General features: G+C 34.0%; 1 protein-coding gene across 29 annotated transcripts in view; it reads left to right on the forward strand.

Annotated features, from left to right (window-relative positions):
* Window positions 1-15,824, forward strand: part of NRXN1 (neurexin 1) — a 1,247,328-nt gene that overhangs the window by 480,285 nt on the left and 751,219 nt on the right. For all 29 annotated transcript variants that reach the window (XM_045979150.1, XM_045979153.1, XM_045979171.1 and 26 more), the window contains one exon: window positions 14,491-14,792. In XM_045979150.1, the coding sequence (XP_045835106.1) occupies window positions 14,491-14,792 (302 nt within the window). The remainder of the gene's footprint in view (window positions 1-14,490; window positions 14,793-15,824) is intronic.

Genomic DNA, 15,824 nt, shown 5'->3' on the forward strand with positions numbered 1-15,824 from the left:
TGTTTTCAGTTTCAGCAGTGCATGAACCAAGGTATTTCTAGAGAGACATAAATGCAGTTGCATGAACCTCATTAAGTATATCCACTAATAAAGATGACTTACTAGAGTCTACCAAGAGAAACATACCCCTCAGATTTATTCAGAAGAGTAGTTCTAAGTTCCCAAACCTACAGAGGATCCTATTGTATTATTGCCTAAAGGTGAAACACGTTGAGAATAAGAATTCAGAGATTACCTCCAATGATTTAACAACTAGACTCTGCTGGGATGCATATTAAATAGATATTTGACGCATATACACACTAATCAGAACTCTCTGATTCTTCCCCCCCCCCATCTTTGGTTTTCTTTTTTTTTTTTTTTTTTTTTAATGTGTCCAACTTTATTTTCTGTACCTGTAGACTGAGTTAACCCCATGTTAGCAACGGAAGATTATATTTCTCATTCATTTGTCCTTTTGTCCATTCATTCCAAGACTATATTTTGATTATCTATTTGTACCAGCTCTCTGCTATATTGAAGTGGGGTAGGGAAGAGTGGTAAACCATAAAGGATGAGAGACATGGTCTCTGTCTTGTGACAGTTTACTACTGAAAGCCTGGCAAATACTAGATTCTGGATTACCAGTTCACCTGACAATGCCCAGCTAATTCTGGGACTTATCTCCTGAAAAATGTTAACAGTAATAATAGTTAATATTTAGAGACTATTATCTCTATGCCAGAAACTCTGTTTGCTATTTTTCATTTTCTTTAAAAAATTCAAACGATACATGTATAGAATTTAAAAATTCATATAGTATTATAAATCTTATTATAAAGCTCAGAGGCCACTATTTTTAAAATGATCTGACCAATTTTTCTACTCTTTATCTCATTTTCTTTTTTTTTATGTTAAATTTTTTTTTCCATTTTATTTTTTCAGCGTAACAGTATTCATTCTTTTTGCACAACACCCAGAGCTCCATGCAAAACGTGCCCTCCCCATTACCCACCACCTGTTCCCCCAACAGTCTTTGGTTTTCTATCCAAAAGATGCAAAGTCGCTGATCTGGATGTTTATCCTTTAAGAGAAGTGTGATGATATTAAAATATTTTGTCTTTAATACTTAACTCAGACATGACAGACACACCACACACACACACACACACACACACCACACACACACACACACACACACCCCTCTTACAATCCCTAAAAGATATTCTAAAGCACAGTAATCTAGAATTGGTTCTCACAACAGGACTTAGGCTTTAATGTTCACTGGGATCACCTGGGGGATCTCATTAAAATACAAATTCTGCATCCATAGATTGAGGAGGGGTCCTGAGATTAACACTCCTTAGAAGCTCCAAGTGATGCCTGATACTCTCCCTTAGGTCACACTTTGGGTAACAGGTGTTGAGATCATATTTTTTTAGGCATTTCCACTTTAACCAACACTTTGCTCTTCTTTATAAAGTTCTCCCCCTCTCTGCTCTTGCCTTCCACAATTCCACAATTTCTGTCAGATTTTAAAAAAAACATATTTTATAATGTGGAGCAGTTTGCCACATGACCAAAATATGTGGATATCCCAAAATATAGATTTTTAGAGTTAGAGGCAGACACACTCTGATTCTAGTGAGAAAGTATCATTGGCCACTCTTTGGAACATGGTTATATAGATGAGCTGTTCACTATATATTTACTATGTTGGTAATAAAATGATTTCATACTTAAAATTATTTACTCCATGTCCATTTTATAAATGAGAATTATCTATAAATGTAGAATATCTGTAAATTTGCTGCAAATACAATTGTCTTACATAATTAAATATGTAATTTACTTCTTTATGAGGTAATCATTAATTGGCATTTAAGAAATCATAAGTTCATGTAGAGATTCTTTGTAAAGTCTATAATCACCAAGCTATGTTTTTATTTTGATTGTGTTACTGATTCTGTCCAGGTTAAAATATGCTAGAGTCCAGTTGTCATAGATTCAGTTGTTGCAAGCTGAGCCTGAGACAGGCCCCAAAATTGCAATATTGCACACCTGGTGAATGCCCGAGTATCCGTTTATTACTGTTCCCGTGTATCATATGACCCATGCAGAACTGATTCGTCATCAGCCCAGACAGGCATAGAGTGGCTTTTGGTTCCCAGCATCTGCTGTTATTTAAGCAAATTCAAATCAGTTTCATAATAGGACTGGAAAATTGTACTAGAGTTTTGGACACTGTCCTATTTTCTTTTAGAAAAATGTGTTCAAGTTTAAGCTGTATTTAATTTTTGGTTCTTAATAAGAGACTCATTTCATGGAAATTTCTGGGAAATGAGGAAGACCATGAGATTGGATTTAGAGGCAAGAGTTATATTTTGATTCTGCACCAATTAGCTATGTGACTATAAATTTTATCCGTTGGGCCCTCACTCCCTTCATCTAATAAATAAAGGTCTTGTACTGAATAATATCTAGGTCTTCTTTATCTTTCATATTTAATCACCTCAAGTATATCACCATTAAGGCTGTGTCTCTTTTTTGGAGTTTTGGATGCTTGACAACTTGTTTCTGGGTTGGTTGCTTTGAAGTGTACCTAAAGTGAATAAAATCTTGAGTGATGAGTATTTTATGAAGCTTGATTTCTTGATGCAAATAATGGAAGATGGCCTCAGAATTTACATAGATTGAATCATATTTGAGAATTTTGGAATGATTTACAACATTGAATCAGGTAAAAAAATGTAAGGAAACTACTTTCCCTTTAAAGTAATGCTTAGGGCACCCAGCTAGCTCAATGGTTAAGTACCTGACTCTGGATTTTGGCTCAGGTCATGATCTCAAGGTCATGACATCAGGATCATGATTTAAGGGTTGTGAGATCAAGCCCCATTGGGCTCCACGCTAGGCATGGAACCAGCTTAAGATTCTCTCTCTCCCTCTGCCCCTCCCCCACCAGTTTGCCCATGAATGCACTCTCTCTCTCTCCCTCTCTCTAAAAAAATAATCAGAATAAACAAAATAAAGTCATGCTATTTTTACTTATAGTGATCAACTGGCTGTTTTAATTTTTAAATAACTTAGGATTGTGGCAAATAAAATGATTCTATTTTCTGTTATGCTTCTTAGGAATAGGATTTAACCTGATGTGGTTTTTCAATAATCAGACATTCCTTTTTCTGTTTTTCTAAACTTGCTTTGTCTTTAAAGTCAGTCAGGCTTATGATTTAATTTAATCATGTAAACTTCTAGTGCACACCTTTGTTTAGTCAAGGATGTTTTTAGCACAATATTCTTGTGTATTTGACTTGGAGACCAATAAAACAAATGAAGCAAGTCTCTCACTCAAATGTCTGTTTCTGTTCGTTTTTTTGTTTGTTTGTTTTTTTACATGTTGACTTTAGTTTCTGGTTTGTGTTGAACACAATCTTAGAATCGTGTAAATAGAGTAAAACCTTAAAAACATGTGTTATTTGGGATTGTGCATATGAAAAACAAGACAATCAAGAGCAATAATGTAGGAAATGTTTTGGCATGCATAAAAAGCCTCATCTAAGTGGGGTCAGGGTGACTTCTCTCTGCCTAAATGCATCTTTGTCCTTAAGAGGTAGGGTCATTCCCTTACAGGTCCTTCACTTAGTAGAAAAGCTCATTGAACTTGGTAGATGTAGAAACATAGGGCCAAATTAATGAGATTTTTGCCCCATGCATAGGCTGTGTGAAGGGGCTCTATCCTGAGAATCAATTTATCAATTTCTCTGTGAACTTGGAAGTCATTTCAACTCTCTTTGTCTAACATTCCTGTCTATAAAGTAGAAATTCTTGGTGTTGAAATCGATCCATTTGTACAGTTTAACCTTCAAGTTTGAAAACCTTATGTCATACCCAATTAAGTGGTTGTTATGTTTAAGTCCTTTTTGTGATGAAAAATTGGTTTACTATCAAATGAAATGTTTTACCTATGGATAATTCTCTTAGAAAGTCTTCATTATATTGACATATATTATCCCATAGCTTTTATGCTTTGATTCTGTTTACAACCTGATTCCACACAAAATGGCGTTAACTCTTCTAAGGGACATTGTTTCTGATATTTGAAGATGCTGTCATATATCCCCTCTTTTTTTTTTCTTTAAGAGATCTTTCAGTATTTTCTTATATAATCTAGAAGCCTTTCATCATTCCAGCATATAGTGAAACACATTCGAGTTTGACCAAGTAGGAGTATAATAGGTGTGAGTGGACCAGCACTAAACTACAAATCATGCCATCCCTCCTTTAAGCACTTGCATGAATATAATCCATGCTTACATAGACTTTTTTGAGTGTCTCTATCATACAGTGGATTCATGTTCTAAATCCTTCAAAGATTTTGCTTTATTTGGTTTTATCTGTTGTGTCTGGAAAGTCATATCACCTCTATTATTTGTTCATTTGGGTGGTTTTGGACCAGAAAATAGGACTTGGGTTTATTCCCATCAAATTTAACGTTGTCAGAGTCAGCTCATCCTGTCAGCATAACAAAAATTTGTGGAATTCCAAATTTTCCATTGTACTTTCCCTCAGAAAATTAGATGTGCAAAAACTGTGTTTTTATCTAAATTATTGAAGGTATGAAAACTGAATAGGACTACAATCCAATGGCATCCTATTCAATCTCTTCCTGCAATTGTATAGCAACACTAAAACAAATTGATATATAATGTTAGAAAAATGTTCCCATTTTTTAAGTTTATTTTTTAAATTGTCTCTCTATTATCAAAACATCTCTGTGATTATAAAACTTCCTTCATCTTGGCATTGACCCATCAATTAACACCTTTATAGTCCTTCCAACAATTATGATTGTATCTATGCAGCCTATATATTTCTTTCTAAATGTTGTGAGCTTGCTCTGAAGAGCAAATAGCATTAAGGGATATTAATGTGCATTGAGAAGTTTATCTTTGAGACATATTTGATATTATTACTATTGCTACTATCTTAGTTTTCAGTAATAAAAGTAGCATTGATAGGAATATTGCCTTGCTCATATCGCCCTATTAACTGGGACAATAATACTATGTCAGATGAGTTTTTTCTCAATTATCCATATTATTTAAATTATTTATTTAAATTATTTTATTGAAATATAGCAGAAGTACTGGGAAATGCATGTATCGTAAGTGTACAGCTGTGTGATTTTTGCAGTCTGAGTACACCCATAACAAAAACCCAGATCAAAAACAGAACATTATTAAGCAGACTAAATATTCCAATTGAAAGACATAGGGTAACAGAATGGATTAAAAAAAAAAAAAAAGACCCATGTATATGTTCCTACAAGAGACTCATGTTAGACTGAAAGATACCTGCAGACTGAAAGTGAGAAGATGATGGTGAAACATCTACCATGCAAATGGTATCAAAAGAAAGCCAGAGTAGCAGTACTTATATTGGACAAAACAGTCTTTAAAACAAAGACTGTAACAGACAAGGAAGGATACTACATTATAATAAAGGGGACAATCCATCAAGAAGATATAACAATTTTAAATATTTATGCACCCAACATAGGAGTATCCAAATGCATAAAATAGTTAATAACAAGCACAAAGGAACTAATCAGTAATAATACTATAATAGTAGGGAACTTTAACATACCACTTACATCAATGGACAGATCATCTATCCAGAACATCAACAAGGAAACAATTGTTCTAAATGAGACATTGGAACAGATGGATTTAAAAGATATATTTAGAACATTCCATCCTAAACACCAGAATACACATTCTTTTCAAGTGCACATGGAACATTTTCCAGAATAAATCATATGCAAGCCCACAAAACAAACCTCAACAAATTCAAGAAGATCATACTCATACCATGCATCTTTTCTGACTACAATACTATAAGCTAGAAGTTAACCATAAGAAAAAATTTTAGAAAGGCCACAAATACATGAAGATTACATAATATGCTACTAAACAATGAATTAGTCAACCACAACATCAAAGAAGAAATTTAAAAATTACATGGAAACAAATGAAAATGAAACCACAACAGTCCAAAAACTTTGGGTTGCAGCAAAAACAGTTTTAAGAGGGAAGTTTATAACAGTAGAAGCTACCTCAAGAAGCGAAAAAAACCTGAAGCAGTCTTACCTTACAGTTAAAGGAACTAGAAAATAACAACAAACAAAACCTAAAACCAGCAGAAGGAAAGAAATAATAAATATTAGAACAGAAATAAATGATATAGGAATTTTTAAATGATACAACAGATCAAAGAAACCAAGAGCAGGTTCTTTGAAAAAATCATTAAAATTGATAAATTTTAGCCACACTTATCAAGAAAAAAAGTGAAAGAACTCAAATAAAATCACAAATGAGAGAGGAGAAATAACAGCATACACCACAGGAAAACAAAGGATTACAAGACAATATTACATGCCAACAAATTAGACAACCCAGAAGAAATGGATAAATTTCTAGAAACATATGAAGTACCAAAATTGAAACAGGAGGAAATAGAAAATCTGAACAGACCAATTACTAGTAACACAATTGAATCAGTAATCAAACTCCCAACAAACCGAAGTCCAGGACCAGATGTCTTCACAGGTGAATTTTATCAAACATTTAAAGAAAAGTTAATACCTATTTTTCTCAAACTAGTCCAAAAAATGTATTCTATGAAAGCCAGCATTACCTTGATACTAAAACAAGACACCACTAAAAAAGAGAACTATAGGTCAATATCCTTGATGAACATAGATAGAAAAATTCTCAATAAAATACTAGAAAATCTAATTCAACAATACATTTTAAGAAATTATTTACCACAATCAAGTGGGATATAGTTCCAGGATGCAAGAATGGTCCAACATTTGCAAATCAATCAATGTGTTACATCACATCAGTAAGAGAAAGGATGAGAACCACATGATCACTTCAATTGACACAGAAAAAGCATTTGATAAAGTTCAACATCCATTTGTGATGAAAATTCTCAACAAAATAGAGTTAGAGGGAACATACCTCAACATAATAAAGATCTATGAAAACTCAGGTTGGGAAAAACTGAGAGCTTTTCCCCTAAGTTCGGGAACATGACAGGGATGTACACTCCCACCACTTATATTCAACATAGTTGTTGAAGTAGCTGAATCAGACAACAAAAAGAAATAAAATAAATCCAGATCAGTAAGGAAGAAGTAAAATTTCACTGCTTCCAGATGACTTGATGCTGTATAAGAATAGCAGTGTATAAGAATAGCAGAAAGAGAGCACCTGGGTGGCTCAGTGGGTTAAAGCCTCTGCTTTCAGCTCGGGTCATGATCCCAGAGTCCTGGGATCGAGCCCCGCATCGGGCTCTCTGCTCAGCAGGAAGCCTGCTTCCCTTCCTCTCTCTCTGCCTGCTTCTCTGCCTACTTGTGATCTCTGTCTGTCAAATAAATAAATAAAATTAAAAAAAAAAAAAGAATAGCAGAAAGACTCCACCAAAAAGTTGCTAGAACTGATTTTAGTAAAATTACAGGATACATCAACATACATAAATATGTTGCATTTCTATACACCAATAATACAATAACAGAAAGAGAAATTAAGTAAAAAATTCCATTTACAATTTCACCTAAAAAAATAAGTTACCTTGGACTAAACCTAACCAAAGAGGTGAAAGACCTCTACTTTGAAAATGACAAAACACTGTTAAAAGAAACTGAAGATGGCACAAAGAAATTGAAAGACATTCCATGCTCATGGATCAGTAGAACAAATATGTATATCTATATATTTAAATATATATTATATATAATATATAATAAATATATATTTAAATATATTTTATATAATATATTATATAATATATTATATATTATATATAATATTATATTATATATTATATATATTTATATTTATTTATAAATATAAATATATATTTATAAATATATATTTAAATTATATAAATTATATAATATATAATATAATATATATAATATTATAAATTATAAATTATAAATATTATAATATATTTAATATTATATTTATATATAAATATTTATATATTATATATAAATATTTAATATTTATATATAAATATATATTTATATATATTTAATAAATTAAATATATTTATTTAAATATATTATATATTATATAAATATATATTAATATATTTAAATATATAATAAATATATATATTTTTAAATATATAGTTAAAATATCTATACTACCCAAAGCAATCTACTCACTTAGTGCAATCCCTGTCAAAATACTAACAGTAGAGATTAGTTTTGCTTGTTTTTAAAAATTTTATATAATAGGAATCGTAAGATATACTCTTTTAAGTCTGGCATCGTTATTTCTCTTTATTTCTTTCTGTTCTTCCTTGCTTGCTTGCTTGCTTCCTTCTTTCTTTCAAAGAGAAATGTGGTGAGGGCCAAGGGGGGAAGAACAGAGAATCTCAAGCAGGCCCCATGCCCAGTGTGGAGCCCAACATGGGGCTGGATCTCACAAACCCGAGATCATGACCTGAGCAGAAATCAAGAGTCAGATGTTCAACTGACTGAGCCACGCAGGCACCTGGCATTTTTCTTTTTTACTTAACCTTATTATTGTGAGATTTATCTATATTTTTGTTTGTAGTTGAAGATCATGTATTTCCATTACTGTTGCTTTGTGTAACTATAACTCAAATTATCCATTTGACAGATTGACATTTTGGTAGTGTTCGGCTTGAAGTTATTTTGCAGAGTCCTGCTACAAATGTGCCGATATGTTATTCTGATCATCTTTGTGTGAATTTTTGTTGGATGCATACTTACAAATGGAATTACTGGAAGATAGAGTATGCAGAGATCCAGCTTTAAAAGATGTTACCAAAGAGTTTAAAAGTAGTTCCCACCAGTAATAATACGAGAGTTCTAGTTGTTCCATGTCTTCACCAATACTTGGTATAATTTGTCTTTGTCATTTTATTCATCATAGTGAACTGTATTGATATTTTACTGTGATTTTAAGTTATTTCTCTGAAGACAAAGCTGAACATCTTTTCGTGTGGATATCCTGTTATCATGGAGAGTCTGTTTATGGTTTGCCTGTTTTTTTCGGATTTGTCTAGTTTTTTTCTTATTGGTTTGTATAAGTTCTTTACATACCCTGTATATAATTATTTCTTGCTATATGTATTGCTGTAAATCTAATTTCTTTCTCTCTCTCTTTCATTCTTTCATAAATTACTGCTGGGTTTTCTTCTAGGACTTTCATGGTTTCAGGTCTTATATTTAAGTCTTTAATCCATTTTGAGTTTATTTTTGTGTATGATATAAGAAAGTGGTCTGGTTTCATTCTTCAGCATGTAGTTAGCTGTCCAGTTTTCCCATCATCATTTGTTCAAGACACTTTTTTCCCATTGTATATTCTTGCTTCCATTGTAATAGATTAATTGATCATATAAGCATAATTTATTTCTGAGCTTTCTATTCTGTTCCGTTGATCTGTGTGTCTACTTTTCTGCCAGCACCATATTGTTTTGATTATTACAGCTTTGTAGTATATCTTGAAATCTGGGATTGTGTTACCTCCAGCTTTGTTCTTCTTTCTCAAGATTGCTTTGGCTATTTGGGATCTTTTGTGGGTCCATATAAATTTTAGTTTTGTAAAAAATGTTGCTGGTATTTCATTTCTTTTTGATGTTTATTGTTTTAGCACATATTGGAAATGCACAAAATATCCAGGACTTGTATTTTTAAATGGAAAGAGACCCATTCTTTACATGTTCAACAGGAAAGCATAAATAATTACTCACTATGCTGCTTCTTACTTGCCTATGACATAGCACAAAACTTAATGACAAAGATTATACAGCAACAGACAAAGAGTTGGAGGAAGTGTAATCCTCTTGTTTTGTAAAAACTAGAATGATTTATGCATTTTTATATAGAATACATATTCTTTCACAAAAAAAATAGCAAAAATATTTTTCCTGTTTAGATTCATGTCTCATTTATGGCTTTTAGAGGTAATGATATGTACTACATTGAATTTTTCCAAGACTTATTGGTTGACTTTAATGCAATTTGAATTACCTAAATTTTTTAATTAAACAATACAAAATGAGTGATATTTTCATTTTTAAGAGAAACATCATGGTGTTAAATGTCGTCAACACACATATACTTCAGAGGTTGCCATCTAGTGAATTGCAAACTCTTTTTACTATTTTTCCTTTTGGGTTTGCCATATTATCTGGCAAAGGAATCCTTTGTCAAGATGCATTGTGAATTATGCTGATTTGAAATGACATTAGGTCAGTTGGATAAAATGCTACAGCCTTTTAAATAAACCAAACCTCTTTACATCCCCAAACTTTGTTATTCTGTTATTGAGTTATTTGAGGGTAGTCAGAGGCTGGGTGCCTGGGTGGCTCAGATAGTTAAACGTCTGCCTTCAGCTAGGGTCATGAGCCCGGGGTCCTGGGATAGAGTCCTGCATCGGGCTCCCTGCTCTGCGGGGAGCCTGCTTCCCCCTACCTCTCCCCTGCTTCCCCTGCTTGTGCTCTTTCACTCTCTCTCTCTCAAATAACTAAATGAAATCTTTAAAAAAATAAAATTAAAGGTAGTCAGAGGCTGAGTACTAGTCTGCTTCTGTTCCTGGCATACTTTCTGAACTTGATAGTCATTTAAACTTAATGGGTCTGAAATTTTTTTTCTCCAAATTTAAATTTAAATTACAGGTAGTTAACATACAGTGCAATATTAGCTTAAGATGTAGAATTTAGTGATTCATCACTTACATACAACACCTGGTGTTCATCACAAGTGCCCTCCTTAATACCCACCACCCATTTAACCCATGCCCATGTTCACCTCCCCTGTAACATTCCTCAGTTTGTTCTCTATAGTTAAGAGCCTGTTTCTTGGCTCACTTTCTTAATAATGTAAATTAAAGGGCTAGGCCAGAGAAGGGTCTCCAAAACTCTCTGTGGCTTAGAGACCTGTTCTAAGTATTCAGTGGGGATGAAAATTCTGCAAATATCTTCAGATAAGTGGACTTACCATATATGAACTGGAATTCATGTGACTACCTATCATCTAAGGATCAGAACAATGAGCAGAGAGAAGTGAATCGAAAACAATTGTAAACGTTATTCCTATTGATTATGGCAACCATTTTCTTAGGACTGAAACCTTTACAATATGGGAAATTCCCATGGGATTATATAATGCCAAATAGGGCTTACTGCAGTTGGTCAATTTTCATCTCATTAGCCCTCTTGGCAGCAGTAAGTAAGAATTACTTTATATCCATGGCTTTTCCAAACCTGGAATTTTTCTCTTTTATTTTTTGCCAATTTCAGGGTTATGACATGGGATTTGAACATAATCTGGTTTTTGCCTTTCCCAGAAGACTGATAGGATTGAGCATCTTTTCATTTATTCTGTGAAATTACTGTGCTTTTCTTTTGCCTACTTTTCCCTTGTTCATCTTGTTTCATATTGATTTATCAAAGTGTTTTACATACCCTTGATTGTAGTCCTTTTTAAATAATATGGTATAAAAATATTTTGGGGGCACCTGGATGGGTCAGCTACTTAAGCATCTCCCTTTGGCTCAGGTCATGATCCCAGGGTCCCTGGATCAAGCCCCACATCGGGCTCCCTGCTCAGCGGGGAGTCTGCTTCTCCCTCTTCCCATCACTCCATTTGTGCTCTCTCTCTCTCTCAGATGAGTAAAATCTTTAAAAACGTATTTTCTTCCAATTTTTATATAGATTCTTTCTCTCTTTGTGATATTATTTATGAACAGGTGTCCCCAATTTTAATGTGGGTGAATGTACTGATATTTTATTAGTACCTTTTATGCCTATTTAATAAATCATTCCATAATTCAGGATCTTACTTTGTCTTACAAAAGTTTTACAGATTTACCTCAGTAATTTATATCCTTGGTGCATGAGGAATTGATTTTTATAGATGATGTAGAGATCCAATTTTCCTTTATTCATATAGATAACCAGTTGTCCCAGCACCATTTATCGACAAATCTATACTCTGCTCACTTAACTGCAATGCCTGACTTGATATAAATCATTTTCGTATAGGCTTAGGATTATTTTTAGTTTCATTATTTTTATCCCCCCTTTTAAAATTCATCCTAGTGTATTAATATTCATTACCATCATTTTCTAATAAATGGGCACCTTTACATAAGAAAGTTCCTTCATCTTCTTTCTCTGGCATAGCTTGGCTATTTTGGGCTCTTTGTTTTCCCAAACAACTCATGGAATCATCTTTTCACATTCATTTTAAAATTTCATTTAGATTTCTAATGGAATTTCATCAAATCTATAGATCTGTTTATATATGTTTAAAACACTGTCTCAGTACATAGAACCCTGAAGTCTTTCTGAAATATCTTATTAAACCCAATACTTTTCTGAAGATTATTTTGGTTTTTTAATTCACACAATAATATTTACTAATATGATTTTGTCACTTATAATCTTTATAAAGCTCATATATTTTTCCTATTTTCCTATATTACCTAAGGCTTCAAGGACAGTATGTTGATAGTAGGTGTCCCTATACTGATCTTAAAATTAATATTCTAGATTTCATAATAAAGTTGATATATGCTATTTGTTTTAGATTATTTATCACATTTATTACATTAGACAAGCAAGAAGGAAAACATCTACCACTCCTAATGCCTACCAACTTTGCCAGATATCTGTACATGCATTATCTCATTTTATCTGGAAGGACTGGTATAACAAACCATTTTCAGAAACTGAGATTTGAAAAGATGCATAATTGCTTCCCAGTGCAGTTAGCAAGTAGCCAAGCTAGTATTTAATTTCATATTTCGACCTATTTTCTTTCCCCCTCATATATATATTTAGAAATATTTAGTTGTGCTAACTCCCAGTATCAAGCCACTTGCCATATTGAACTGACCGGGGAAGTAGACACCTGGACTGTCATCTTTCAGAGATAGGAATGGAATCAGGTTTGGCCACTTTATTATCCCTAAAGGCTAGTACTGGGCTTAACACTTGGGAGGTACTCAACCAATATTTTGATTGTATGAATGGGAAGGGCCCTCTAGTTTGGCTTGTATTGTCCTTGCAATGATTCTGCCTCAGAATGTGATGGATTTGGCTTGACCACTAGTTGTCACTAATAACTTACTGGTAGGCAGTGGCTTTTCTTGGGCTCACACCCTTGTGAAAGTCTCTAGGTGCTCACTGTTTAACTTTGTGCCATGCCTTGCCTACCTCTAGCCACTTGTGGCACCGTCTGCATCCAGAGTCAGATTATCTGATAGTGCTGACCTGAGACCTCAGTTTGAGCTCTGATTCAAGGACATGAGTTATTTCACAATCAAATGAAATAGGCCTGTGGTAAAAACCTTTTGCCAAGGGTAAGCCCCTTTTTGGCATGAGACCTCCTGTGGACATGGTGGAGATGCCATATTCCCAGTCAAACAGATCAAGATTCCACAGTATCATTTAAAATTCTGTTTATAGTTTATCAGAAGCTGATTCTAGACCATACTGTTTCATTTTTCTTGGCACAATACCGTCATTGCCTAGGAAATTGAGGAAATTTTGGCTTACACTCTTCCTTTGGTTAAACTCAATCAGTGGGGGAGGATTGCTCTTTCCAAATACCCACATTTTGGGTTGATCAGTCTGACTTCTTGTGGGATCCACATTGTTGCTCATAAATATGGTAAAGACAGATATATAGAAAATGTTGAGCCTTCGTTTACATGCTATTCCCATGATGATGTGCTGGAATTTTTACCAGTCTCATAAAAGCCAACCCTACCATCTGCTTGGTGAGATCAAGGAATGAATCAACAATCCAGCAGGCTCCATTAAGCTCGCTATCACTGCTCCTTCCATCCAGGGAGAGAACAAACCAAAAAGAAAAAAAAAAAAATGCACATGCTCTGTAGGAGATCTATTTACTCCCAGACCGAATTCTTTTTTTTTTTTTTTGCTTTCCCCTTACCAGATAATTTGTTATGGTTTCTCAGTGATGAAAATATTTGTCTCTTCGCTGAGAAGATCTTTGAATATAAATGTCTCACTGAAAATTAAAATAACGCCTCAGCTGAATGGAGAGAATGTTGCAAACACATTGGAACCCATTGTTGCCAGCAGAGTAGAACCATCAAATATGCATTTATGGTACCTGATTCATGCCCTGGAGATATCACAGAGCTGCTTTCTCAGATCAGAGCTCTTGCAGTGATACTTAAAAATTAATTGAATTTTCAAGAATGTCAGCTTTAGCTATTGCAGTTGATGGCCCAATAGCTGAGGAGGTTTATTAAAAAAAATATACTGCCACCTACAGTACCATTTGATTCTGTTTGACGGGGCTCTTGTAATGAATGTTAACTAAACAGAGTTAATTTGGGGGGATGATTAATTTTGTTTCTGTTAAGGTCTGCTGATCTATGTAGTATATTCCTTTACTTAAGCACCTATGTATCTGTTTCCCCCTAGGAAAAGAAGAATATATTGCCACTTTCAAGGGATCTGAATACTTCTGCTACGACTTGTCTCAAAACCCCATTCAAAGCAGCAGCGATGAAATAACGCTGTCCTTTAAAACTCTTCAGAGGAATGGACTGATGCTTCACACTGGGAAATCGGCTGATTATGTCAATCTTGCCCTGAAAAATGGAGCTGTCTCTCTGGTCATTAATTTGGGATCAGGGGCCTTTGAAGCACTAGTGGAGCCCGTGAATGGAAAGTTTAATGATAATGCCTGGCATGATGTGAAAGTCACCAGGAATCTGCGTCAGGTAACAGCGCAGCGGATAAGAGAGTTTCTGGCTTTGTTTCTCACTACAGCTGTGTGTGTGGTACTTGAAAACCCTAACAACATGATATAGGGCTCCTCAGAGTCGCTTACAAATTAGCTTTTTCTTCTTCTAAGATGAATCTTCCTGCCATACTTGAGCAGGGGCATATCTAGAAAGTTCTGGGGGCCCAAAAGCCATTTTGATACAGCGACATATGACAGTTTCCCAGAGGGCTGCAAGGATATCCCTGCGACCTGCCCTTCCTGTGATGTGTGTGATTTTGTTGTGTTTTTTTTTAATTATTATTTTTGTCCATTTGATTTTAAATTATAGTTTTCATGGTGATCATTTGGAAGCATGCACATTGGGGTCATTAAATCACAGTTCCTTTTTTGTAGTAAAAAAATCAGTGTGTTTGTGATTTGGGATTGTATCAATCCCTGCTCCCTCTCCACTCCCACCTCTGAAATAGGGACAAGAAAAGCCCCTGAGGCAGAAAGAATGACTTTGGGGGCCTATACATCTCCTGAAGAGTCTGTTTATGAAGACTTTTTTTTTTATTTTTAGCACAGATACTTTAAATCCCAAATGACTCTGGAGAGACCAGTTCATCTTCTAGGTGCCCATTTCTACTTGGTTGTATTTAAAAAAAAAAAAAAAAAAAATTCTTGCAAGAGTCTATATACTAGGAAAATATCAATTCTTTAGTAAATCTATGAGTTCACATATACTGTATGTTTTTAACTGAGGCATATTATTACAGTATATCTATATATCTATATATATATACAGATGGAAGTGAATAGATTGTCCTTTTAAAATATTGAACATTATACGCTTTGGTTATTATTTGAAATTTTATATTATAATGTGTCATTTTGTTAAGTGTTGACAGTGACTAATTTTTCTGCAGTACATGCTGATCTCAAACTAATACCCTTAACATATTTGTTGTTTCTCTGAACAGTTGCAGAATGACCGGATTGTCTCTGGTTTTCCTTTACTAAAACAGCCCTCTCTTTCTGAGCTGTT

This window comes from Meles meles, chromosome 15 (genome assembly GCF_922984935.1).
Source record: "Meles meles chromosome 15, mMelMel3.1 paternal haplotype, whole genome shotgun sequence".
NCBI classification, from domain to species: Eukaryota; Metazoa; Chordata; class Mammalia; order Carnivora; family Mustelidae; genus Meles; species Meles meles.